Source organism: Patiria miniata, unplaced genomic scaffold, assembly GCF_015706575.1.
Source record: "Patiria miniata isolate m_02_andy unplaced genomic scaffold, ASM1570657v1 HiC_scaffold_25, whole genome shotgun sequence".
Classification (NCBI taxonomy): Eukaryota; Metazoa; Echinodermata; class Asteroidea; order Valvatida; family Asterinidae; genus Patiria; species Patiria miniata.
In genome coordinates, this window is record NW_024037064.1 from 6842819 (window position 1) to 6870788 (window position 27970).

The 27970-nt window shown below is 43.2% G+C and overlaps 2 protein-coding genes across 5 annotated transcripts in view; both read right to left on the minus strand.

Moving 5' to 3' along the window:
• LOC119733169 (ubiquitin carboxyl-terminal hydrolase 2-like) overlaps positions 1 to 14950 on the minus strand; it is a 54600-nt gene extending 39650 nt beyond the window's left edge. For 2 of the 4 annotated variants that reach the window (XR_005271681.1, XM_038206747.1), the window contains exons 1-10: positions 14843 to 14948; positions 12823 to 13625; positions 7174 to 7641; positions 6174 to 6331; positions 5364 to 5497; positions 4982 to 5132; positions 3865 to 4044; positions 2562 to 2636; positions 1653 to 1776; positions 56 to 167 (exon numbers count right to left, since the gene is read on the minus strand). Coding sequence is in view for 3 of the 4 variants with exons in the window: in XM_038206747.1 (XP_038062675.1) it covers positions 56 to 167; positions 1653 to 1776; positions 2562 to 2636; positions 3865 to 4044; positions 4982 to 5132; positions 5364 to 5497; positions 6174 to 6331; positions 7174 to 7641; positions 12823 to 13126 (1706 nt within the window). In the remaining variant the exon portion in view is untranslated. Of the gene's footprint in view, positions 1 to 55; positions 168 to 1652; positions 1777 to 2561; positions 2637 to 3864; positions 4045 to 4981; positions 5133 to 5363; positions 5498 to 6173; positions 6332 to 7173; positions 7642 to 12822; positions 13626 to 14842 lie in introns of all 4 variants that reach the window. The other 2 variants (XM_038206748.1, XM_038206749.1) reach the window with 2 other exon arrangements.
• A 9081-nt stretch (positions 14951 to 24031) lies between these two features.
• Positions 24032 to 25123, minus strand: LOC119732984. The gene has a single exon (XM_038206567.1). The coding sequence runs from the start codon at positions 25121 to 25123 to the stop codon at positions 24032 to 24034; it is 1092 nt and encodes a 363-aa protein (XP_038062495.1).
• Between the last annotated feature and the right edge of the window lie 2847 nt (positions 25124 to 27970).

Genomic DNA, 27970 nt, shown 5'->3' on the forward strand with positions numbered 1-27970 from the left:
ACCAAAATTGGGGATGGATTTTGATGGAGTTGGGAGGTTAGGGTTAAGTACGTACTTCCCAGGACCAAAGTGTCTAGCGACCTTCTGGAAGACATTCTGCAGATGAGTCGGTGCGACTACGTTCTTCTTCTTGGGAAACCATATTTCTTTCACGACTTCGGCAAAACCTAAGAACAAAATATAAAAATATAAAAATGGTTGAAAAGATTATGCAATACTGCAGAATGGGTTTCCGTTAAACAAAACAATGCAATCCTAGTAAAGCTGGCCCCAGAGTGCACAAAATTCTATTCAATTCGGGCGATTCACAATGCAGTGCGCCACCAAGAGTTTGCCATGGAGAGTCCTTTTTCAAGTTTACGGTTGACAAAACATGGCCCATTTGATCGTGTGTCAATAGAGAACTTGAGCTAATTTGTTATAAATTGGGGCATAGCATTCTGTGTGCTATGACTATGTGTGTACATCGTACGGTACGTACGGTGTGAAACGCTTGTATCGTTGGTATCCAAAGAATCCAAGACAGAGGTATAACAATGCGCCCCTTGGGCGTTCAAAATGTCATATCCCACATCACAGCAGTCAACAATTGTGAAATGTACCGCGCTGCAAATTTGTCGACCATCTCCCACAATGCACTGGGAAAAATGAACTCTGTGTGGCAAACTCTTGGTGGCGCACTGCATTGTGAATCGCCCGAATGGATTCAGAATGGCTAATCACTGGAAGTCTTTTCATCTGGTCTAAACAATGGGTAGATTCAGCCCATTCATTGGCCTCATAGGGTAATCCTATACAACAGCACTGCCCGGCTTATAAGAGACAGTCAGTCAGTCAATGAGATAGGTACAAAAAGGACACTATGATGGCCTCAGAGACCTGGGGATGATTTCAAGAAATTTGTCTTATTTTTGTGACTCATCATATGACTTAAGATGAGTCCCTCGCTCTAACATGTCTAAGATCGATCTTAGATAAGACACGTCCTAAGACCAATTTCACTAAACCCATCTTAAGCAAGACGCATCAAAACTACCAATTTGATGGTTTTTTAACGTTTGTTTTTACCGCTTGATGAAACAGTCATTGAAAATAAATGAGCAAAACCAACTTCCCACGCGCGTGCATAGAACACAATCTTTCAACAGAAAAAAAATCCTGTACTAAATAAATTTCACACGCAGGTTAGTTCTACACAAGATGTGATAGAGTCATTCTTGCTCCCATTTACATCGCTTTATTTCAGAAAGTCATCTAAGTATTGGCGTATAATTACATTTTGTAAATAAGTTATTTTTATTAAAACTACCCACATATCACAAATCTTTTCAGATCAGTTTCTACAGCGGTTTTCTTCCTCGAAACTATAACTCTAGGCCGACACTCGTCTTAGAGGCAATGATTTCCAGACGATATACAAATTAACACATTCATTAATGAGATAAGGTGACCCTCAGACCATCTTAAGTTTAAGTTCAGCCTAGGAAGTAAGGACGTGTTGAGCGCATCTTAAGTTTGTTAAAATCGATCCTAGGATGAGTCAAGAGTTAAGACGAGTAACCCTTTCTAAGACGTGTCTTAGCGAGCATGAGTTTGTTTCCTGTCTTTAGTGTTTCGTTAAATCCCCCTCTGAACAAAGAGATGAGTCTTACTTTTGACGAGTGAACCCTGCCGAGGTGATCGTTTGTTGATGTCTTTAAGATGCAAACCTTCCAAGAAATACTCTCGCAAATCCTTGTTCTGAGCCAAACACTGCAAGATGGAATTCATGTAACACTGCAAAGGAAAAGCCAGATACAAAAAGAGAATTTGAGAGACATAAATTATACTGTGATAATACATTTTAAAGCTGTGTTGTCTCTGAGTGATTCCTGTTTGCTATTTTCCAGGTTTGCAGCATTGCTAATGTTGCTGGCATCGTGACTGTGGGTGTGATCCCTGGCTACATGGCACACAGGTTTATTGGCTTCTCACTAGTGCCCCTTGAACAATGATTTGACATGAGGAACAATTATAGAGCTAAAGTACTAGAGCGCTGACTCGATGTATAAAGTGATGCCTGTGGGCGCATCTTATGGAAAACTCGAAATTGTGTACGGCTTTTGTACGGCTATTTGCATATCTGCATTTTGTATTCCATACCGGTGCGTTATCGAAACCGATACACCCAAAACCGAAATGCACAATCAGCAAATGAGCGTGTCATTCTGCTCAACCAATAGCGCAATGCATGCATGTCTCCGCTGCAGATGCTTTTTGCCGTGACGTTTTTTAACCGTCATGACGTGCTCAGGTTGTTTGCGAATGTTCTACTTGCGCGTTGCTTAGAGTACACTTACAAAATACACTCCATCATATTTCGTTGTGTTCTACAAACATGCACATGAATTCAAAATGTCTGCGCCCAGAATAGCTTCTGAATAATACAGTGATTGGAAACTGCAGGTTAAAAATTGTTCAATTTTATAATTATTTTACGTTACACTGCATCAGTTTTCCTTTGAAGTCCGTTCAATTTTTAATAAATATTACATTTAATTTTTCAAAAGAGAATTACTTACAGTGTTTCCCAGGTTGGACATGCCTATCATTCCTCCTGGTCTAGGTTTCCCCTCCAACACATTCCCTGTTCTTCCCTAAAATGAAAATGGAATAATCCTTTGAAAAAAGTTGTATGAAAACAAAATGTTAAGCGAATAAATGGTGTGATTTGGAGGTGTTAAACACTCTGTTTCAGACTGGTTGGAATCAGAATGCTGATAATTACCCTCACCTTTGGCTTTGTCCCATTCGTACATACCTTTTCGGTCAAAAAATCAAAACTTTTTGGTCCACAAGTCCAAGGAAGTCAAACATTTAAATGTTTAACAATTTTGATCAACAAAACACACCTCTAGCTATACAATTTTAAGGCCTTCAGGTAAACAACTCCTTATATGGAGATTGGCGTGTGCGTCCTGCGTACTGCCTGATGAGGACTATGAAAAATTGACTCACTGGTAGTATTGCGCATGCCTCGGTGCTGACACCGGATTTCATAGATGTCAAATTTCATGTGACACTGGAAAAGACTTTAAGACCAGCCAGCAATATCTTTATCAACCATTTAAGACTGGCCACTTGACGGGCTCTCGACCAATAGGAATGGGTAAAAAGACTTAAATATTTATGAATAAATATTAATACTGTGAAAGGGGCCAATAGAAGTAGTTGGGCATACTTTGCCCTATGAACAGGCAAACCGGTATGCGCATGCCTCCTGTTCTACCTGAAGTTCTCGTAAACGGTCATCTTATGTTCGTGTACGGAGTCTGAAATGGTCACATTTAATCAATTGTGAACAAGGATGTAGTCGAGTCCATCACAAGTCCATCGCAAGTCATCACAAGTCCATCACAAGTCATCACAAGTCCATCACAAGTCCTCTAGTCCCAATTCAACTCACAAGCTAGGCAAATGACTGTAACAAAGTCATTCCTTTGTTATCACTCATCCTTCCTTCCTTACAAGTGCTGCCTTAATATAGTTGAAGACAAACGCACTGCCAGAAACACCTGGGCTAACCCCCTTCTCTTTGGATAAGTGTTACTGGGTTCGTTTATGTGCATTACACACGGGACCTACGGCTTTACGTCCATCTGAAAAACGAAGCAAGAATGGTTAAGTGTCTGGCTTCAGGACACAAGTGTCGAGACCAGGATTCGAACTCACACTCAGCTGATCTGAAACACCAGCAGAGCTTAAGTCCGGTGCTCTTAACCGCTTGGTCTTGACACTCCACTTGTTACTTGTGCCTGGACTTGCGATTTGCTTGTGACAGGATCTGTGATAGACTCAATATCTTGGATTGTGAAAGCAACTTACGGTGCCAAGAACAGAATGTTGGGCAGAGCTGAAAGCTGGTTGAGGTGCTTCTTTCTCCTCCTTCGTCTTGTCACTGTTAGATTCATCCAGGATGGATGCAGCCTTGGTACGTGAGATGGCGGGTACCTTAGGACCGTTGGTGGTGGTTGAGGGCTTGCGATTGTGACTGGCAAAGGTGGGCTGCAGAAGAAATATAACGTCAGAATTTTAAGGGTGCAATCGCTTCTCAAAACTTCGGAAAAGTGGAATGACATACCTTGATCAGAAATCATGCGAGCGCGAAGTGCGAAGCCTAACAGCGTTGGGTCCTGGGCCGCTTAAACGCCCCGGAAAAAATTTCAGATGCTGAAATATTCAGAGGCTGAAAGATTGATTTCAGATGCTCTGTGGTGCAATCTGATGTAATTTCTAACCACTTCAACACATTTTTTGAGCAAAGGATCATCATTTAAACGTCAGTTTTAGAAATTGGACTCATTGAATCATCTATTCTGAGCTACAGAATCTAATGAATGACTTGCAATTGGGCATGTGACTGACTTGTAATTTTGACATGTGACTGACTTGTAATATGACATGTCACTGACTTGTAATTTGACATGTGACTGACTTGTAATTTGAATCGTGACTGACTGGTAATTTGACGTGTGACTGACTTGCAATTTGACGTGACTTGTTATTGAACATGTGACTGACTTGAAATTTGACATGTGACTGATTTATAGTTTGACATATGACTGACTGGTAATTTGACTTGTGACTGACTTGCATTTGACGTGTGACTGACTTGCAATTTGACATGTGACCGACTTGAAATTTGACATGTGACTGATTTATAATTTGACATGTGACTGACTTGACATTTGACATGTGACTGACATGTGATTAGGCTTGTGACTGACTTGTAATTTGACGTATGACTGACTTGCAATTTGACGTGTGTCCGACTTATGATATGACATGTGACTGACTTATGATATGACATGTGACTGACTTGTGATTGGACAGGTGACTGACTTGCAATTTGACCTGTGACTGACGGCAAAACTTGTGGTGTACTAATCCTACAAAAAACTTGTTTAACAACGTTCCTTAAATAAACGTTTCATTTCCTGACCTTGTAATCAGTGTTCATGTTGCCAGACAAGCGTCGTGTCACCTTAGCGGTGCTAGCGCCCTCTTGTGGTGAGGCACCTGCAATTGGAGGGCATCTGAGGTCAGATGAACTGCCCTTTGATCGTTGTCCCATGGTGTAACTGGAACGTCTGCTGCAAAAAACATTCCAAGCAAGACAAATATAAACATCTTGTTTTGGGGTATGGCTTTTAGTTTGTATTATATTTGTAAAGTTTTGAGGGAGTTTTTTTAAAGAATTTTATACAGAAAGTTGACAGTAGTCTGTGTACACCATCACATTGCTTAGCCAAATTCAATGCCTTTAAAGGGATGATGACTCGGAAAATTCCTTCTTCGAAAATTCTCCTTAATTCAAGTCTTACCTGCTAGATGCAGTAGATGCAGGTGACAATGAACCAGGTGTGTCATCAATCTGAAGATTGATGACTTCATCGATGAGGTCATCCTCAATGCTATGGTTACGGCTGTTGCTATAGCGATAGGTCTTACTACCCGTCTGTTTAAAGGAAGATAGTTGAACAGGGTTATTAAAGTTATTCTTTCATTAAAAGTAGGACGGATAATTTTTTTTTTATATTTTAAAGACAGGTGCTTAACAACTAACCTGATGAAGTTTTAGCTCAGTGAATGCTGTATATTCCGAGTTAAACAATATTCTAGGATCTCGATTTGAATTAAACAGTTGCCGCACATGAAGACTTGCAGACTTTTCTTTTGGGATAAACATTTCATCATGTCGAGTCTTGCCTTGCACCAGACTATTTTGGAATACTGGCTATATTGCCATAGGCAAAGTATGATCAGACACACAAACAATTGAAGGCGCTCTGCTAATGCATGATGGGATGCGACTGAACACGTAATGTCTATGGATAGATAGCCTTGTAGGCTCCCAGCGCAAACAAAAGGGGGCGCTTTTTTTACCACAGTCGAGAGCCAGTGGATAGGGAAAACTGGGTGTGCTAGTTTTGCGCACTATACCACACGACTTATTTTATTCTGAATAGACAAAGCATTCGAATGTCCCTCCCAGTGGTCTCCCCGAAACCGTTGAGGTGGTACTTGTGAACGGAGCCCATATAAAGGTAAGGTCTCCGGAAAGTTTTACAGGTACCATAAACCACTTGAGGGCGCTCTACTAATGCATGCTGGGATAGGCGTGGACAGCTTACCTCCGTAGTCGGATGGATAGCACGCACTGGCTGTTGGCGAGTCTGCTGTGGTATCTTTGCTGGTGACGACTGCTTGCCATACAGCTTGGACAGTGGATCGATGCGGGAATTGGCGTTGATATCAGTGCCTCCATAGCGAGAGAAACGAGATTTCTCAGCTGTGGGAAAAATTAAAATTGTATCATGCATCCAATTCATATGCATCCCCATGAAATTTGCTTTCGTTTTGCTGAAAGACCACTTACTTTTTTTTGTGATCCGTGGACGGAACTTTAAACGGTGTGTGTTCACAATGCCTTAACCCTAACCGCCCTGAATCCTCCAAAATCCTTTTTGCAAATTGGAGGAATTTGCAGGATTGAGGTTACATGGCAAAAGTGCGTTGCTGATTTCGGAGTACGCACTATGTCAAGGTCTTGGGCCGGACCTTGTGTTGTTTATGCTCAGCCGTGCATAAATTTAGTCCTTGATTATACTTGACATCCTCCGCACTGCTCCAGGATGTCACTGCCTCTGCCTCAGCCTATTGACAGACATAGCCGGAGGATTTTGCAGGATTCAGGCAGTGGTCATCCCTCCATGAACCATATTCAAGAAATAGCGGAGGAATTTGCAGGATTGAGGCTATATGCTATTTTTCCATGAGGCCAATTGGAGGATTTTGCAGGATTGAGGCTACATCCTAGCAAAAATGCCTGGGGAGTTAGGGTTAATAACTTGAAAAGTACATGAGTGATTTGAATGATTCTTGTACTAAAAAAAAGCTTAACGACTTGGCTTTCATGTCCTAGATTTTGAAAGTGCTACAGGCAAAACTTCATTCAAAAATTGGTCTTACAATTTGGGATTTTTGTTTACTGACCCTGTACCGACGTTTGTTCTATGATGTTCTATGAGGCAACATGGCTCCTAGGCATACACATTTTTTTACAACTTGTGACATCGACTCCCTGATAAATGTTGGTATATTTCAGAGGAAAAAGTAATAAATGCAACTGACCTGAGCTACTGTCTAAGGCTCCAGTCTTGCTGGAACGCCGAGATGTAGGACGACCGATAGATGGAATATACTCCGTGCGAGAGAAACCACTCGGTGGATGAGGGGTACGTGAACCCGGTGGCGAAACTCTAGACAGGGAGCTGGGTGGACTAACCAGTCGGGCCGGGGAAGGAGATCGTGAAGAACGTCGCTGCACCGTGACGGGGGATTGGCGCTGAGATGGCGACCGATACGACATTCCGACTACATCATCCGCGGTACTCAGGGGTACTTCCACGCAGGGGAAACCATCACTGATCACTGGTAGTCCGTCATCGGGGGAGATGTGGACTAAGAGGGATTTGACGTGCTGGAAGTGGGGGCTTCCAGGGGGTACCTTGGGGGATACACAGGGTGGCGATTGATGGAAATGGGGGACGGAAGCTGATGATGTAGACACGGGGGAGGTGTCTATGGGCTTCCTATAACCTGAATGGGGTGCGGGAGGGGAGGGTGAATCAAAAATAGCATCACAAAACTGCATGTTTCTCAAAAACAATCAAACTAATATTGTCACAAATTTCACATTTCTTACAATGAAATTCATCCAAAAACATTTTTTTTTTGTAATACAGTGACAAAACATGAATTCCAACATTAGCCTAAACTTATGAGAATGGGGCAACAAAAAGAAACCTAGGTTTAATTTTGGATCCAAACAGTGTAAGTGTTAAACAGATAAGAACTTTCCAACACAAAAAATAGAGACTGCTTTATAGGCCTTTACACAATACCATAGGTCTTTGAATAACTGGGAAAATCTGGCAGTTTTCAAGACTAAGCTTGAACTACATGTATCTTGTTACGACATGGAACAACAGAGAAAACAACGTCCTGCACCTATTTCACAAAGCGTTGCGACGCGTCACACCCCAAGATTTGATGTGTAACAATCATGTCGCAACCTGCAATGCATTGTATGATCCATTTCACGAAATTTGCGATGTGTTGAACGCATCGTAAGTTCCTTAACCACGGCTTAAAACACATCACAAGATACGACGTGTCTAGTGGTCATGGCAAAATACGAAGTGTCTTCTTTTTAGCCAGTTTTATGCTATAGAAACATAAACGAGACTTTAATAGCGAGACAATGTGTGTAAAGTTGTAAATAGAAAATGCATGGAATAATAATAAATTAGCCTGGAATACTGCAGTTGAAATTTCAAAGTAGCTATACAGTCCACTGAGAGCTTGTTTTCTTTTAAAATTGCATCACACGTCCGCCATTTTGTTTTAAGTATTAAAAATTTGAGAGGAGATCCAACGACGTTGTTGAATATCAGACAACTATTTACTGTACGCTGACTAAATTCATTAAACAGTCACTGAGTTGTGCCATAAATACACCTGCGAAGCATCGCACTTCCCACGTGTTTTGTGAAATGGATCGCAGGACGCGTCGCAGCTGCAACGCATCGTAGGGATAGGACGCGTCGCAGCGCTGTGATCTATCGTAAGTTACGGTGTACGATGAGTTTCATGAAATCGGGTGCTGCACATACAAGTCACGTTTCTTACACTGACTGACATGACTGGGTCCCTAAACGAAAAAACTCTTCATTTTCTCTCAATTTCTCGAACATGGAAAAACAGGCTTCCTATTAACTGATTAAACCAGAGTACAAAAATCATGAAAACTGACTGCCCCTTTAATCATCAGATGCTCAGAACTGCTCAGCCCATTCATATTAATGTGCAGACCTTGAACAAAAAGCAAGGAAATATTAAAGGGTTCATGAAAAGGAACAAAGTAGTGGAAAGATGAAAATGTGTTAGTGCTGAAAATGAATGAAAAACATGCATGGCACAGAACAGCATACAGTGCATTGCAGTGAACAAATCACTGGGCTAAATGACAACATGCAAAATACAATTGAGAAACATTAAGATATGGTTTAGTTCAAAATAATTATGCAAGGTTTTTCACTAAATGTTATCATAGTTTATTTTAAAAAAACATGCAAGGCATAAATTAATGTAATTGTACTTACAAGTTCGTGTACAAATAAATGTCAGCCATTTTAACGTCTGGAAAAAAATGCATTCGTTTCAAAATATACAGAATACACAAATGATAAAAATACCATAGATGCAGAGGCACATTCGTTACAAAAACTTGTTTTAGTCAATATTTTCATCAAGCTTGTGCTCATGAAACAGAACTTAAAGTGGCCACAGAGGGAAAAGAATTAAAATACACTGATGTGATGAAAAAGAATCAGATCCATTTATCTCAGGTGGTGCTGTATACGTAATGAGTTTTATGAATTTAAGCTAGTGTGAAGCTCAGGTACCAGTAAGGCCCCCCCCCCAAAAGAAATTGTTCTGCGTCCGATTACATGACATTTGAAAATAGGGTAGGTAGGTAGGGAATTTTCTATTTTTCTTGCCCTTTTTTTAGTGACTACAATCATTTGGAGGCGTCTGCCTGTAGAGAGGGGTAAAACATAGAAAATTGATGGTTTTGGGTGTTTTCATTTCTCACTTTTCCCAAACAAAAATTGATAGGGGCTGTCAGAATAGGGAAGGTAGGGCAACCGGAAGCAGAATCTTTTTTTTTGAGGAACTAGTGCAGTGCCCGTCTAAATGTGCATGTTCGGGAAACGCAAATTGCTTTGCCGCTGGTATAGGTTGCATACTTGCAGAGTTTTGGAGAACTGCTCGTGCAAACAATGCACGCGATTCAATGGTGTTGTTTTCACAGGTTGAACGCACACTTACGTCGAAGTTTGTGCCAAGTTTGAAGTTCGACCACCTACAATGGTTGCTCAGTCGACTGCAAAAATAATGTGCCCGTGTACATACCAAAACATGGTATGCAGTGCTATTCACCCATACTGGACAATGTATCGCCCTACAATGCACGTGCGCATGCCCGTCCTTTTTGCATTGTTTGCGTCATATTGAGCACGCGCGCTTTAGCTTAAACATGACGTAACAATTGAAAAGAACGGCAACGCGTGGTGTTATGTTCTAAGCTGCCACGTTTGCGTCCGAATATACTGCTTTTTTTGCAGCTTTTTCGAGAACCGCTCGTCCAAACCACTACAAACTTGGCACTGCACATTCTGTGGCCCCGAGCAATACACCCGCCGATTTTCAACTTCATACGGTGCCCGGTTCTGGAGATAATCGACGGACAGACAGACAGACAGAGATTCCTGGAATTATAGTAAGATAGTATCGAAAATATTGAAAATGTGTCAGATTATTGTCAAAATAAATCTCCCGTTTGTGCTTTTAACATGTTTAAGTTTGTGTTTATTGTTTGCTGTATAATGAAATAAAAATCAGCGGCAAAATTGTGCTTTTGACTCAGAAAAAAACATCGCGAAATGCCAAGCGTCGCCACTTTGTGCTGTGCATTCGCTGGAATTCGCGGTCTCCCCCAAAGTTAAACTACCGGTCTTTGAAAAAAAAAACCACCCAATTGGGACACACTTAGTGCTGAGATTTGTTTTAAAAAATTTGAGCAATATACTCCAGAGAAAGCTGTGGAAAATTAGGACTTGACTTTTTCTTTAATCAAAGTGTCAACTTTATGGTCTTTAACTTTTACATGGAATACTCAAAATATCGAGTATTCTCGATATTGGATTATCGATATCGATTATTCAAATTCTGATATCAATGGTGCTTAGGTACCAGACATGACAATTAAGAATTTCCCATCAGAAATATGAAACCACAATGTTGAAATATTGAAGTCCATTGAACGCAATTATGGTAATTGTAAGGTCGACGGTTGAGTCACACACAAAGAGTTAATCTCCTTTATTAAACTTGTGTCAATGTCTGAGAAAAAAAGGTTTTTGTTTTGGGCACTAACAGATCTACTTTTTGAGCAGACTGGCTCTCGGTCTGTACATTATCGATACTGATTGTGGGGTGGGAACCAGCCTACCCCAAACCTGCCAAAAGAACAGAAATTATTGGCTGACTGCCAATAATTTAAAATTGTAAAATCATAATTCAATAACTTAACACAGGTCAATTTTTTGGTCAAAATCTCATTAGAAAGTTTACAACTTTTGCATGCATATTGCTGGAAATACCGGTATATCTATTTACATGTATAAAAGGAATATACAAAATTTGAAAAAATGGAAACAAAATATAAAGGAATGTCCGAGGTAGAATGTGTATAAACCAACATGGACAGTACATTGTGTAGATGTAGGTATGGTTTGAAAGATACACTTTTCCACTTTAAAATTAGTTATCAAATGTCCAAATCTGATAATTTTTGACGGAGCTAAGTGTAATTTTCCAAGAGAGGTCAAATTCACCATGGAACAAAATATTCCATTTTTAGGCATTGGGAAATGTAGCCTAATAGCGTCTGTGTGGATAATCCTAAACACTTCTTGCTATCAGTTGGAAACATGTTAAACAATTTTAGCATGAGGTGATAGCAAGAAAGCGTTTAAGATTATGTTTACTTGCTAAACATATTTTTTTAGGCCAAGCAAATATTCACACTAAGCAACTTGGCTACCTTTGTCCCAATGCCTAATATTGAAAACTTGGTCCCATGGTCAATTTTAACCTCTCTTGGAAAATTACTCATAACTCTTTTAAAAATTATAAGATTTGGACATTTCATGTCTCATTTTAAATTTGAAAGGCATCTCTTTCAAATCATACATATTATCTATTTTGGTTACACATTATACGTCTGGCATTCCGTTATATTTGGTTTGCATTTATTTTGATACACACTATGTAAATTGCGATAAAAATAGGGCAGGGAATAATCTTTGAACCTGAACTAATATCACACATTAAACTTGCAGTTTTATCTGAAGTTATCTCGATTTACAGCAATCACTCCAGAACTGCAACATGTAACTTCGGTGAATGCCTAAACTCCTGATTTAAAGAAAGACACTTTTTGTAATAATATTGCAGAGTTCCAAGCAATTCGACTGTAGATATTCCGTCATTTTCCACATTCACAATGGAGGTCGCAATCTGCCGATGACTGAAATGTCATTCTGCAATGTAGACTACTACATGTATATTAAAAGATTGACTAATGTAGATTTTGAAGAACAACGCTTCAGCTATCGCAGATTTGGTGCTCTTTAGTCAGTGAGTTCCTAATGTTCAGCTCCATGCAAGTGCTTGTAGTCTGTCTGTGAACATGGCGAAACGCTGATTTATTGGAGAAAAGTTCATTATTTCGAGGACAAAGTAAAATGTGCATTTATCCTTCCTGGGGAAAATGAGCACATTGCTGTTGACGTATGGCACTAGACTTCCACTTCTAGACTTGTACCCATCCTCTACTGTACATGTTTACAATACAAGGAGGGAATAGGAACCAGTCAACTCAAGTTATCAAATTCTTGTCTTTTGGGATAAACATTGCATTGATTCACAAATTGAAACAGCTGAACAGCACACATGGGCTGCATATCAGGGCGCCCTCGTAGTTCATGCTCAGAGTCCATTACATGTGTTAAGGAGTTGTGTTCGTTTGAGCCATGTTGCGACCAATCCTTTTTAGGTTCCTTGTACATTCTTGGATAACTTTGTGAAGTAGGCAATTTATACTTGCTGATTCAATAAAGTCAAACATCAGTTCATTTGTACGAAGCTTACCATAAGTCGCGTTTCTGTCACTCTTAGAATCACCCTTGCCACTCATGGCCTTCTGCTGTCCTTTCTTGGCCAACTTCTTGGCAATCCGTTGCTCTTTCTGCTCCACCTTCTCTTGCTTGGCTGCTTCCTTCTTCTGCCTCCTCGCTTCCTTCAGTGCCTCCTTCCGTTCCTTTTCGCGACGGATCTGCTCCTGTTTCTCCTTCTTCTTCCGCTCGGCTTCAGCTCGGGCGGCTTTTTTGGCTGCTCTTTTTGCCAACTTCTTATCAACCTCCTTGAACTTCTTGGCAAGGGATGGGCTGAACATCTGGGTGATCTCTGCTTCCTCAACGCGGAGCGATGAAGGACCCTTGACAGGTGGCTTGGACTTGTCATCAGGCTTGGTGTTCTTGGACTTGGGGTTGGTGGCATGACCCTTGACCTTGTTGTTCAGGCCAGTCTCGGACTCGATGACTTCTGGCTCACAAAGACACACTGCCTTCTTCACCTTTCGGAAAAAGGTATTTCTGGATCCTTCCTTTACTGGCTGACTAGCCCTAGTGGCCTCAATTGGCCCGTTCTTCACAACCTCGGACGGCCGAGCTTCTTTGGCCTCGGAGAGCCGAGCTTCTCCGGTCTCAGATGGCCGGCATTTTTTGGCCTTTTTCCCTCTGATCGGGCCAGGTCTTCCACGCCCAAGTGGACCAGAGGGTGGCCGGGTAGAGTCAAAGGGCAAAATGTTTGCTTAGGGTTTAGCTAACAGGTGGATCTAAATATTCCTGAGCTACTCTACACGCTGTTAGGCTAAGCAATGCTGTTATAGGGTACTGTTAGAAGAGAAAGAGGGAAAAAGGAAACAGATGGTGTCGAGGTTGATGTTAGTGAGAAAGAAACACAAAATGATGGGATAGCACAGGAGAAATGATTGCAACAGAAACAAATGTCAAGCTTTAGAAATGAAGTCATGCATTTGAAATGGGGAAGGGGTTGGTGGTTATTTGGATTTAGTAACATTAAAGTGCAAAGCTCAGAACATGTATACATGTGAGCAAAAGTTTTAGTGCATGCAACCTACATGTATTTAGAAATTTGAGTATGAACTTTATCCCTTTAAAGGACTTTATATAAAGTTTATGCCAACTCCTATTTACAAATTCACTCCCATGTAAATTTATAAACTAAGACTTGAATTTCAGTATGTATTCCAAAGGTTGAATGCAGACTCATAGCAGACTCAAGTAAAATTTCTCAATTCAGGTTTAATTTATAGCACAAAATGCAAGTTTCCTGTGTGATTTCTTTAATGAAATCAAAGTGGTACAAATAATGTTCCTAAATTACAAGTTATTGTTCCTAACCACTATTGTATGTTTAAACATACATGTAGCCTACTGGAATTGTTTGACAATCTCCAACTCATTACATGTTGTTGCATTCTTTTACATGATTGATGATTGATGATTTAATATGATTGGTAAAGATAATTTTGTCATATATTTATCATGTTTATATGGTCCAACATTCATCATAATCTGCATTTTATTCTACCAAGGCCAGCCCAGGAAATAAAGTTTTGGCCACCCCCGTCTTCCCTACCTACCTGCCTCCCCCCCCCCCCCCCCCCCGGCCCGGCCGAGAAAAAAAAATAAATATTTAGGTCCTAATTCAATAATTGAGCGAAAGGAAGGCAATAATATAAAACACTGGGGACAAAAGATAGGCACAGCCTGATCAAACAGGTGAAACGACACCTCGACTGAATTCTGCGACGCACTAGCCTTGCAGATAAGCGCAGCGTGATTTGCCACTCGTCCATGGGGGATAGCGCGTCGTTTCACGGTATCCATGCACAACGATTGTCCGCTCACACGCGTAAACTCCCCGTAGCGCGCGCCGCGCAACTGTCTGACAACAATTTCTATATGTGCAAAAATAATCAATGATTTTCACCTCATACAAAAAGTTGTCATCGTACAGAAATGCATGAATGTAATCTTAACGCTATAATTTATGTTGTATTTATAGTATTTCAACAATCACTCACCGGGAACTGACGATATTCAGGCTTTTTTTCTCAAAAAAGTAGACGACAACTCACAAAACGACATCGACGACACCTTCTACGACTGTTAACACGCATGCGCATACCGGTATTGCCATAGAAACGAATTGAGAATTGTGCCTGGTGTTAGACACGATTTATATGCTTTTATACGTGATCCAATGATTACCATTGATGGCATGTCAGATTTTAATCAATAGAGGGCGCACAAACGATCAATTACTAGACTGGCTTCCAGTCCTTCTTTCGATTCTGACTTTATGGGGATGAAGGGAATTGGAGGAGAACGTTTAGCAAATGAAAGTCATTTTACATTAACACACATGAATTGAAGTAAGATGTGATTTGAAATAAATTAGAATAATAGTTTCTATTTCCAGCAGTGAGGTAGGGTTATATTTGTTGGGGGGGGGGGGGGGGGGCAGTACATGGCGTATCACGGCCATTATTACTTGGTTGGGGGGGGGGGGTAATTTTGTTTGAGAAGGGCACTTGCACATCCGTGGTGAAATGTAGCCAGGTTTTTTCCTCCGGACACTTGGCCTCCGTAAAATCAAAAAGCGAGGGGGGGAGGCAACCTTTTTTGTCGGCAACATATGGTGCTGTCGGCAAAAAAGAAAATGAAGAATGGAGAAGGAAGTGAAAGGAAGAGGGAAAAAGAAAAATGGAGAATGTAAAAAATAAACACTGCTGCTCAAAACCCCACGAAGCTATAAAATCCAGTTCTGTAACCCATGGCAAAAGAGTGTACTTTCTGCCAGTGTAATGTCGGCACGTGAGCTGCAGCGCGAGGTCGCTTCACTGGCGGTTGACAGTTAGCAGCTGTGCAAAACACAAGCACGTGCGCGCTCGCCGGCATGAAGCTACTTCAGCTAATTCTTAGTGGCGACTCAAAATCATGGATCAATTAGCTAAAGAGGGCAAATCTCGAAAGCGAGTCAAGCTACAGTTTTACTACTTCGCTTCAAATTGGCCACTATCAAGATGAATTCGAATGCTATTTTTGCGGAATTGGCTGGGAAAACCTATGAGAAAACAGCAGAAACATGGTAAAACCTTATCGTATACTAACGCTTTTGAATAACAAAATGTCTGTAGTTTTACAAGTGGCCATATCCGCACAGCACTTTTCCAACACATGTCAAATTATCAATGTTATTCTTCTGCGACCAATGTTGGCTCTGTAACTCATCTGCGTAGTAAGCCTACAGCGTCCTCCCCCCCTCACCCTCACAGCCACGTTAGAACGGTACGCTAAAATTTACTGAACGAATGAGTTTCCGCAGGCCGAAATAATCCAGCTGCGGATCGGCACGCTTGAATAACCACAATGCAGCATTGACGATCATCATAGTATTAACTTTTCAATAGATCTCACGGCAAAAAAGTAGAGGGGAAAACCAATGGAATGATCCAGGTACATAAGTCAACTTTTAGATTCAACTATTCTCTCTAAAGGTAAGTAAAATGAACATCTGTGACATGAACTCGTCTGCCATCCCATTCAACAGTGTCTCCAGGAAGATTTATAAGCACGCGTCACGAGCCGAGCAAGACAGACTGTTGACTGCGAACGGCGGCTACGTAGTTCATCAACTGATTTGCTATCTACTACAGCACACCAATCACTTGCGAACGTGCAACAGAAAGAGCGTCTTGCCAACAGAGTTTGACATCGGAATAGGTAAGTGGTGTTAATAATTGTGTTTGGAAAAAACACTATTATGGCTTCGTGAGATGTGACGCAGTCCATTTAGCCCTCTATTCTGGGCACTTTCATTTTTGCTACTAATTAAATGATATCAAGTGTATTTGGGTTACTTGTATCCAAAACACTGAAACAAAGCGGTTTATTAATGCAGATATGACAGTAAAACGCTATTTTTTCCAATAAAAAGACCATTTAACGTGTACGAAGTTGGGACTGTTTTATTGGCTCAATGGTTGATTAAAGTTAACAGTTTTGCATTTATTCCAAAATTTGTGATATCAAATTTGCTTCATTTAAAGATAAGTCTGCATAAGAATATTTGCAGTGAATAGCCGTAATGAATCAATTGAATAGCATTGTGTGTGCTCTGGCACCAGCTTTAATAAGCCATTTGCGAGTTGAATTTGAATAAAATCTGGCAAGCTGACTTAATCCAATGCTTTGCACGTGTTAACTTTGCATTCTCCCAACGAAAGAGACTGTTTCTATATCACGTGATTTGGGACAAGCCTTATACTAGCAACCTCCAGCTCCGGCATGGTGTAGTGTCTTTGTGCCATTCTCACCCATTGAGAACGATGTATTGGTGCTAAGCGTCTCTTACGTATTTATGCAAGAGCTTGCCCCAAATCATGTGATCAGCAGCAATGTCTTTGGTCTTGAGAATTCACAGTTAAAATGTGCTGTGCATTCTGAGCAAGTCGGTGTACTAAACGTTTTCAGATTTAAATCCCAAAGGGTAAAGGTTACTCGCAAATGGCTTATTAGGCTTGATTTGTCTTGTATTAAACCATATTCACGTGTAACTATGAAATATTGCTTTACGGTTTGAACAACTGAAACTTGAATACTGAGCGAAAATGTCTCTTCTCTGTCAGAAAAACATTTTCCCTAACAATAATGTTCAATGATTTGAAAATCAAAATGATTTTGATGTGAAACTTGAATTGTCAATCTACACACAGAGAGCTATTGCAAAAGCACGCGTACGGAGAAGCAGAATTGTGTTCGTTTCTTTTACTTGTAACAACAACGAAAAGGAATCGTCTCGTTTCAAAAATTTAGGTGAATGCAAAATACCAAAAGAAGCGTCAATCTTAAAACGAATTAAACTTCTGCCAAACGGTTCACGCACAGAGTTGAAACTTTTCTGCAACTTTAGCATGAACCCTGGCTTGTCCCACGTACGTTTCAGTAGCACTTTCTACTACGCATGTGCGATTCCTGGGTTTGTTTGCATACGTAATGAGGGCTGTAGATTTACACCGATGATGCGACTCAAAAGGATATATTTGTACTTTATCGTTTATAGACCATTTAATTTGGGAGCCGTTGTTAATATATCACTATTTAGTTCATTCAGTGAAAATTTGTCGAAGAAATGTAAAGAGTGCACAAGCAATTACATTCACTGCGTGGACTTCCGAACAAAAGAGGTCCACATAAACCAGGTAGCAGCGACGTTGTGTGGACGTCCACACAGTGTTTCCCCCTCTCTGGAAAACAGGTTTAGAGGCATTTTGGGGTTAGGTTTATCCGTGGCAAAATGAAGAGAAACACTAAAGGGAATCATATATAAATGTTTGGGTTGAAAGAGTTTTCACAGTGTGAGTAAAATGAGGTTTTTTTCGGTGGTTTTTCTTAACTACACAAACACAAAGAAATGTCCATACTATGTATGTAATGTAAACATGACGTGACGGTGTATGTAAATATTTCATAAAAGTATCCTTCCCATTTTTTTTTTTTTTAATATGAAAGGACTCGTTGAACAAGTAACCAAAAAAGAACTTAAATTGTTTCTAAGGTCCGTTGCCATGGTAAACATGCCATTTGTGTTGGGCATTTTAACCAGTTTGGGGGCTTCAAAAACTGCTTTTAACTTATTAAAAAAAATCACCCCACCAAAATGCAAAATTGTATCACATTATCAACTATATCATTACAAAGTATCATCCTTGCCCTTGAGAAAAACAAAATGTTTTAAATGTCACCCTGATGCTATATTTAGAACATGCATAAAAGCATGTTTTTAGAACTTGCAAAAATTGTAATTTTTAGCCTATTTTGTCCCTCAAAAAGTCAACTTGCCAGGAGTCTCGGAATATTTTCCTTTTAAAAAGGAATTGCCAAGTACACTTATATAAAATATTTACGCGGACCCACGCGGACCCAAAACTATTTTCTGAGAACGTAGAAACGGTGATTTGATGAAACAAGCGTCGTTCCTCAGATGCTGTTTGTTAATAGGACCATTTTGTTTCCAACAAAAGCATAATTTCGATGGTTTCCCCAACATACATACTTGTACATAACGGTAGAGGGGATTATCAAGTAATCAAAGTTCAAAACAATATTTTTGCTAGATTTTTCTGTCCAAAAACTGCTCCCAAAACACATCGAGTACTCGTACGGTACGTTAGTACGATTTCAGAAAAAAAATAGTCAGATTTGTTGAGATCTGGTACCGCGTATCACCAGCAATCAAAACACCTTATAACATACAGTTTAGTCGGCTTTATAATCGCTCATTTCTATCAAAACACACATAATCTAGCGAGAAGAAATCGATTGTATGTAAAGAAATAACCCCGTTAGGTTTGATGCTCAGCATTTTATTGCCCTGTGGAAACTTTCAATGTCTAGAAATCTTCAGCGAAAACATGACACATGAACGATCAAAACTCAGCTTTTTTGGCACCTTAGCAACCACTGTGCGAGGAAAAAAATCACCACATGAACAATCTTCCTCGAAATTAATTTTTAGCCGTAGTATTATTTGGGCTTGTTTAATACAAAACCTTTCTTTAAATAAAAATGCCTTTACAATTTCGCGCGTAAAAATCAGTTAAACTTTGTATCTAACAAAAGGAAGTGCTTGGTTGCCAGGGCCGATTTCGTATGGCTTTCGATTGCGCAGTCAAGTTCCTGCCGCACTTACAGATAACCTATAAATATCGCACGTTCTATGGGAGTGAAACGTTCGTGGTCCATATGTTACATTTTTGTGACGTCATCATGACGTCTTCATGTATGAAATTACAAGTGATTTCACCACAAAAATGGACAAAATAATTTAAACTATAACAAAAATATGACAAAATTGCCATAAAACAGTTCTTTGTAGACAATAAGCATATGTTGCATCTGCAGACAATTAATGTGTCGTACAGTGACGCCACGCATCACTCATTCGTTAGCTGAGACCAGAATTTTATTATGCCCGTGCAAAGACAAAAAACCATAAAAATATTTATTTTTAGATAATAAGCATAATGTTGCATAAACTCCAAGGACGTTAGAGGCTCCGTCAATCTCCATATTGAAGTCTACTGATACTGTTGCTATTTTTGAGCAGCCATAATTTTTATGTGCGGCTCCAGACAGTACATGCGCTTCAAAAACTAGACCATGTCTTCCGTATTTTATGTTGGCCCATATCTGCCGTGTCAGCAACAAACTTCATAAAGTCTACGATGCTGATACTGTTTCTATTTTTGAATAGCCATAGATTATGTGCAGCACCAGAAATGCGCTTCAAAAAGTTCGATTATGTCTACCATATGTCGAGAATATCAATTTTTTAAGTTGCTTTGTATTCAATGGCAAGAGCCAACGAACGAAGGTGACATCAGTATTCAAACAAAGTGAATTTGTAGAGGGCGCTGTTGGAGCTACCGCAGCACCCCCCGTTCCCGCGGGCTTGTAGTGGCGGGAATCAGTACTATTGTATTTTTTCCTCATCTGTCTTCTCTTTTCTCATTGGCTTCACAGTAAAGATGGCTGTCCTTAGATATTCAGAAGCGCCGCATAAGCCAAGAGTGTTTGGACAACTGTGACTTCTGCGAACGGAGGACCCAGTATTACGACCAAGACGGATGTATTCAGGCGTGCATCGCCAGTTATTCGCACAGGGATGCAGATTGTCATGGGCACTTCGATTACAATTACTAGTACAATTGAAAGCAGTAGGCCTAACCCGATTATGAGTTTGGTCAATCAGAATAGTTCTCTTGGCCGATAATTCGCCCACCTGAATTCTAGCTAAGATTTATTTTAATAGATTAACTTTTCTTTAAGTCTGTCTTTTCTTCCCACGTTGATGCTTTTAAAAGAGTTGAAATTTGAAATCTAAATCTTCCTTGATGTTCGAAATCGTAACTTTTACATTACTTGGGTAATAATTTTGCTGTTTCGTAACAGAAATTGTGAAAACAATTGGTTATTGTCAAGCAGACGTGCGTTTTTTAAACGTGACATAATCCACATTTGTTTGTTGCATTTTAACCTTTCAATAATGTCCACTTTAATACATCTTTAAGATCTTTTTTTTTCTGTTTAGTGTTTTTATTGAAAATTAAAGGCTGATTTTACTTCCCCGTGACATATTATCTTTAAAAAATTTGGCACTTCGAAATTTTCGATCGAATTAATTATACAATATAAAATATAAGCAAATAACACAAACTTTTAATCGCTTGTGAGAAAAGTATGTACAGTCGAACCCTGATAAGAAGGGCACTATTAAGACAACACCCTGCTTATAACAAGGAAAACGCTAGGTCCCAATTTTTTTTTTCTTCTTTGCTTTCCATTACTACTAACACAAGGTACCTGTTATAACAAGGTAATTTGTTAAGTCCCAAGAACCTTGTTATAAAGGTTCGACTGTACATGTTTACACCTTACTCACGCATGCCTACTTGACTGAGATTTTAAAGGGTGCCAAGATCATTGTAAAACGTAGCCATTAAGGGTCACATTGTATTTTTACTTTGAAAGGGTTGCTAGATGATTCCCCCACCCATTTTATGACTCAATTGCTCTAAGGGGACTTTTTACTCAGTAAAACTATGGTAGTTGATTTGATGTAGCATCGAAGGAGTTTCAAATGAAGTTAGTTACTGCATACCATAGTTAGTAAAAGAAACATTTATTTCAAGTTGTGTGACGATAATGCAGTATAAGCCAGGATGAAATCTAGCTGTGTGAGGCTAATGAACAACTGTTCTGTTGTAATACTATAGACCTTTATCATGCTACCACCATTCCAGTCATGTTCCCTGTATCAAATAACACTACAGAGTCATATTTTTTGGTGCAAAAAGGAACCAGACTATTTTCCCTCCCAGCCTCACTTTGGTTATATTGATTTCAATGGGAAAAAAAATCGAGATGGCCGCAACGTTAAAATTGTCTTTTCTTCAATATCTTAGATAGATTTCTCGTCATGACCATGAAAGAAGTGTAATATTTGACGTCCGCAGATGATTAAAAAAATGCTCCAATTCGTTGAAGCCATCTCGACTTACTTGAAGTAACCGCTAGAATTTGTGTAAAACAATGATGAACAAATTGTTATTGGAATATTATGTACTTCTCAGTGCAGAAACAAAGTGTCTGGGTCATGTGAGGGTTGCCTTTGTAATGAGAATGTAACGATAGGAACACATGAAATTGAATATTTGACATCATGATTCACTTGGCATTTTTAATAGAATGCTCATGTTGGTTGAAACTACATTTTACCAAACCGTTGATACCTAAAGATATCGGTTGGAAGAGCTGACGTGAATTATTGCTTATTTTCTGCTGAAATTGTGGGCATATTAAAATCCCCCCCCCCCACAGTAGTGTGGTTGGGGTCTACGAGCGAATACTTACCTGTAGAGCGAATACTACATATGCATTGTTCCCTATGCCGGCAGGCAATTCGCTAAGAGTTTTACATACAATAGCGCCCTCACGTGTCCTACCCACGACGCCCTGTGACATGCGCAGTACGTTAGCGTCCTCTTTTTCTCAAGCGTTACTTGCGTAAGCACTCAAGGAATCGAGTATAGTGGGGAAGGAGGGAGGGGTGCTCTACAGGTAAGTATTCGCTCGTAGACCCCAACCACACTACTGTGGGGGGGGGGGGGGGGGGGAGTCTACATCACTCTACTTACCTGTAGAGCGAATACTACATATGCATAGACTCGCACCGAGTAAGGCGGTGGGTATACGCAAATTACCGTATGTCTACAGGGGTGTAGGACATGAGGCGTGTCCAAAGGCAAACAACACCAAACCAAAAAACCTACACCCCAGACGCTCCAGGTTTCACCTCGTAAGGGGAACCCAAAGAGCTCGTGCGCAAAAAGTCAGGGGGGTGTAACCATTATGGGGATGAACCCATGATAGGTACACCTAATTAAACTTAATGCCCATACAAATATATATGTATATTTATATGCTCACCCGTTAGTGCTTCCGTGAGGCTGCCAGCAGCACTTCTCTTCCAGCCTTGCCATCTACCTGGAGGACATCCTTCAGGTAGCATATGGAGAACGTGTTAGGGTTCTTCCAGCAGGCTGCCTTGACGATGTCACCTAGGGGGACACCTTTAAAAAAAGGCCCACGAGGTGGACACTCCCCTGACCTCATGCGCTCGAATGGGTCACTGGGTCGCTGGCCAGCCGCCCGGTACGGAACGGATAGCTGTCACGATCCAGCGAGTGATTGTATCGCGGGACGCCGGCCCATGGGGCGGGGTCGTCGTGATGAACAATTTGTTGTGTCCCGTACGAAGTGACTTCGTACGGTTGACATACCACTTAAGTGCTCGAACTGACACCAAAGTTTGTCATTTGTCTCGTTCGAAAAAGACTTGATGTCCGGGACAAAGATGTCCGGGGGCGTAAAGGTCTGCGACAGGTTCCCTGCGAGAAAACCGGCCGTAGGGATCAGGCGGACACCCCCCGGTTCCCACCGGATGTGTCCTGTCTGCATCGATAACGAGTGTAGTTCACTACGTCGTCGGGACGTAGCGACAGCCAATAGAAAAGCTACTTTGATGGAGAGTTGTAACAAAGTTGAGCAATTCATTGGTTCAAAGGGAGCCTTCGCCAGTGTAGATAATACACTGAAGAGGTCCCAAGATGGGATTAATGTGCGTACTGGGGGACGAGTATTAAACATCCCCTTGATCAGTTGGGTAATTGCAGGGTTGCCGGAAACGGAGGAACCGTCCGAAAATCCCTGATGGATCACGGCAACGGCCGATCGATAATTTTTTACCGTGGCCGTCGTGAGCCCACCGTTAAAAAGGTATAGGAGGAAATCCCCCACTTCCCCTACAGAAGTATTGGAGGGATGAATGGATTGCTGTCTACACCATTTAAGAAATGGCGTAGTCGGCTATCGTACACCTTTCTGGTTGAGGCTCTACGGGACTGAGCTGCAATTGTTGCAGCTCGTCGCGAAAGGCCTGCTGAGCAGAGGGATCGCGTGACAATACCCAGCACGTCAGGTGAAGATCCCCCGGAGCCTGGTGACTGATTCCCGAGCTGGGCTGATAAAGGAGATCGGCCCTCCTCGGTAGAATTACCAGGCGGTGAACCAAGAGTCGGCCGAGCCACGGCTGGCGGGGCCAGAACAGGCTATGAGGAGAATTCGGCAATCCTCCTGCTCGATCTTGGTCAGCACTCGAGAAACGAGGGAGATGGGTGGGAAGGCGTAGGCCAGTAGGCCGTTCCACCACACCGACAGTGCATCGGTCTGCCACGCGTTGGGATCTGGGTCCCTCGCGCAGTAGATCGGTACATGTAGCTGATTTTCATTCGCGACGCGAATAGGTCCACATGCGGCCGGTCGATTAGTCGGAAGATCGACTGAGCCACCTGTGGGAGCAGTGACCACTCTGTCGGGGCGATCCAGCCTCCGGAGAGAGCGTCGGCTGTGACATTCTCTTCCCCCGGGATGTGTACTGCCGACAGTGCTATCCCGTGATGTATGCACCAGAGGGTGAGATCCCACGTTAGTGCACACAGATGGCCTGACCGAGTGCCACCCTGGTGATTGATGTATGCCACCACTGTGGCGTTGTCGCATCGTACCAGGACTGCTTGCCCTCTGACGTCCGACTGGAAATGTTTTAGTGCGTTGGTGACTGCCAGCATTTCCAGGATGTTGATGTGGGATGATTGATGTGCGGGGCCCCACACGCCCGCGACCTGTCGCGGGTGGAGGGTAGCCCCCCAGCCGTACCCTGACGCGTCGGTTGTGATAAGTACCGACGGGCGGGGCGGGCGGAAAACGCGGCCCTGCATTATATTGGCCTCGACTAGCCACCAACGAAGGTGGGGGACTAGCCAAGACGTAGTGGGCACCGGATGGTCGATCGGGTGCCAGCGGGGTCTGTAGAAAGACAGCAGGTGAAGGTGAATTGGCCTCATCCTCAGCCTGCAAAAATCCAGTAAGTCCACCAGACTGGCCATAAGGCCCAACAGCCTGAGCCAGGCTCGGGCCGGAGCCACTACCGTCGGGAGGAAGAGGGACACGCACTGCCGAAGGTTCAGCAGGCGGTCCTCCGATGGACGGGCCAGTCCCCTGCGAAGATCGAGGGATGCACCTAGAAAGGTGGGAACCTGAGAGGAGACTGGGTGGGATTTCTTAGTGTTGATGAGAAATCCCAGGTCGGTAGCAAGGTGCCAAGTTAGTTGGAGCGCCGCTTCCGTCTCCCCTCGAGAACGACCCACTACTAGCCAATCGTCGAGGTACATGAATATCATGATCCCTCGTCGCCACAGTGCCGCCCCGATCGTCTTCACGATCCAGGTGAACACCTGCGGAGAAGTGGATAGCCCGAACGGGAGCACCACAAATTCGTACAGTATATCTTTGTATTGGAAACGTAGGAATTTGCGGTGCTCCGGCCTGATCGGTACGTGAAGATACGCATCTTTCAAGTCTATACTGGCCGCCCACGCGGGCGTGATGATCGATTTGAGAATGGTCCGTAACGTTTCCATGCGGAAACGTTTCGGACGTATGAACTTGTTGAGGGGTTTTAAGTTCAATATTGGACGCCACACGCCGGTCTCCTTCTTGGGGGCCAAGAAGAAGGTTGACATGAAACCTGCCCGGGTCCCCCCTTGGGGGACAACACGAACTGCTCTCTTTAGAAGGAGTGGCGTCGATCTCCTCCTCGAGGGAGCGGCGTTTTGCTGTGTCGGGCGGTATGGGCGTTGTCCGAATAAGCATGTCCGATGGGGGGGGGGGGTCCTCGTAAACTCGAGCGCGTAACTGCTGCTGATCGTTTCGAGGACCCACCGGTCGGAAGTCACCTGCACCCAGGACCCCACGAACGGGAGGCCGTTCGGAGACGCATAAGTCACTTGCGCCACACCCCGGGGTACCGGGTAGTGGGCGCCCGGAAACCGCGTCCCGACTGGGGACGCCGTTGTCCGGTATGTGGTTGTGAATAACGCGGGCCCACCGTCTTATCGGCGCGCCCACGAAATCCACCACGGGCCGCCCTGACCGGGCGGCGTCAGGGAATGACAAAAGAAGGTTGTTTCTTTGTCTTGTCCGCAGTTTTCAACTCGGCCGGTTTCTTGAGATTAATTCTCTCAGTGGCCTTGAGGCGCTATGCTTCGGCCTCCATGGCCTCCTGGAACTTACCAGAAAATAAGTCCGGGCCTGAAAGCGGAAGTTCGTCGAGACGCTTACGTGCTCCCGGTGACGGGAGGAAAAGCGCATCTAGCACATTGGCACGGCGTGACGATGTTGCTAAGGTCGACACTCTAGCAAACTGGTCGAGAGTGGAGCACAGGCCGCGATCGAGGCAATGGAGAGCAGCCACCATCATATCGGCTGGTATCACCGAATCTTCTTCATATCCCAGTGCCAGGTACTCTGATAGGAGAAGAAGAAAGGACGTCGCACGCATACCCATGCGTGCCGCCGAGTCCATTCTACGGGTGACATCCTCCAGTTTTCCACGGGTCTTGTCCGTAAAAAGGAACTTTGGATGAAGCTGTCCCTCGGTCAGCGGCGAGTTTGTCAATGGCCGAGTCCGGCAGGACTGGAGTTGAGAAATATTTCTCAAAATCCCCTGGGGGAAAATGATAATATGAGTCTACGCGCTTAGCATAGGCACTCCATGTCTTTGCGTGCATTATCCCATCGATGTGGTCAACGCACACGCGGTCCAGGGGCATTGTGGGAAATGCCCGGACCGGTTCTGTCGTCGGTCCCGATCTCTTCTTGAATGACTGACGTTCAGGAGGAGGAGGAGGTTCGGTCCCAGCAGGAAGATTCAGAACTCTGATCATATCACGTTGCACCAAGCGGAATTTTTTTTTTTTTTTTTTTTAATTTTTTTTTTTTCGGGTCAGCTCGCTCTCGTCTGCCGAGTTGTCAGAGTACGGGGGCGAGTTGTCACCGGGGAATGGGAACCAGGCCCCGGGGGCGAAGCAGCGCCGTCACGGTATCGAGCCCCGCTCGGACTCTAGTGACACCGATGGGTGTAAACTAATACCGGGCGGTGACGCCGGTGCACGGCTCTCCGTGCACGGCATTGTCCGCTGGTCTGTAGTCACCCCACCACGGCCGTGATGGCTGGCGGGTGGGGGCTGTAATTCTGGAGGGGACTCTGGCGCACGGCTAACCGTGTGCGGTATGTCGCTTTGGCCCGGAGTCATCCAGCTGTGAACGTAGTCTCCCTGTCGGCCCGACAATGAGGCCGCGAGGGAGTGAAAAGCCTCCAAAAAATCATCGCGTGAATTCGGGTCGCCACCCTTGTGGCGTTTCCCACGGTGTGATTGATCGGATGACTCACTAGAACTCGTCGAAGAACGGCGAGAACGGCGGTTCTTTTTCGATTTTTTTTCTTTTTTGAAGAACGACTCCGAGTAGTTGCCGAGGATTGCGGGGACACGGGGATGCCCGAACAACGAATAAAATCCGATGTAGAGGCATGGCCCTCCGAGCGTAGCGTTAACGCTCTGGGGGAATCCCAGGGATTCGGCTCTACGCTATCAATAGCCCGGGCGGCCGACAGCGCCCCCACGCCGGTAACATAGGCGGGTGCTGTACGGTCGATTAACCGGCCATATAACAGCCCATCCCCAGGCATCGTGGTAATCACGGGGCTGGGTGGGCCTGGGTGCACTGAGCCATGGAGGAGTACTTCCTCCGGCTGCGTGTGCCCCGTAGACGGACCAGGGACAGGCACGGTGCGCCCCGTAGCGGGGCCACCTTTTGCCGTACGTCCCTTTTTGGGTACTGCCCCGGCGTCAGACAATTTCCTTGTCTTGCCGGTGCGTTTCCCCTTCAGTTGGGCGGACCCGTGAATATTGACCGAAGACGGTGGGGTTGTACGGCCCCCCGCTTGGTCAACGGGTCCGTCAGCTCCGACAGCCGGCAGTGGCTGAAGGGGCCGACTAGGGGACTGCTGCCGCGGTGACGTACCATCACCGGTGCAGTCCCCCGAGAACTCGGGCTTGTCTGGTGGGATGTACGTCCCTCCATTATCGACACACCCAGTCCTCCCCAACTTCCTAGATTTACTCATTTCTTACTTCACTTTCACTCAAATACTTCACTAGAACAACTCTACAATAAACACTTTCTCT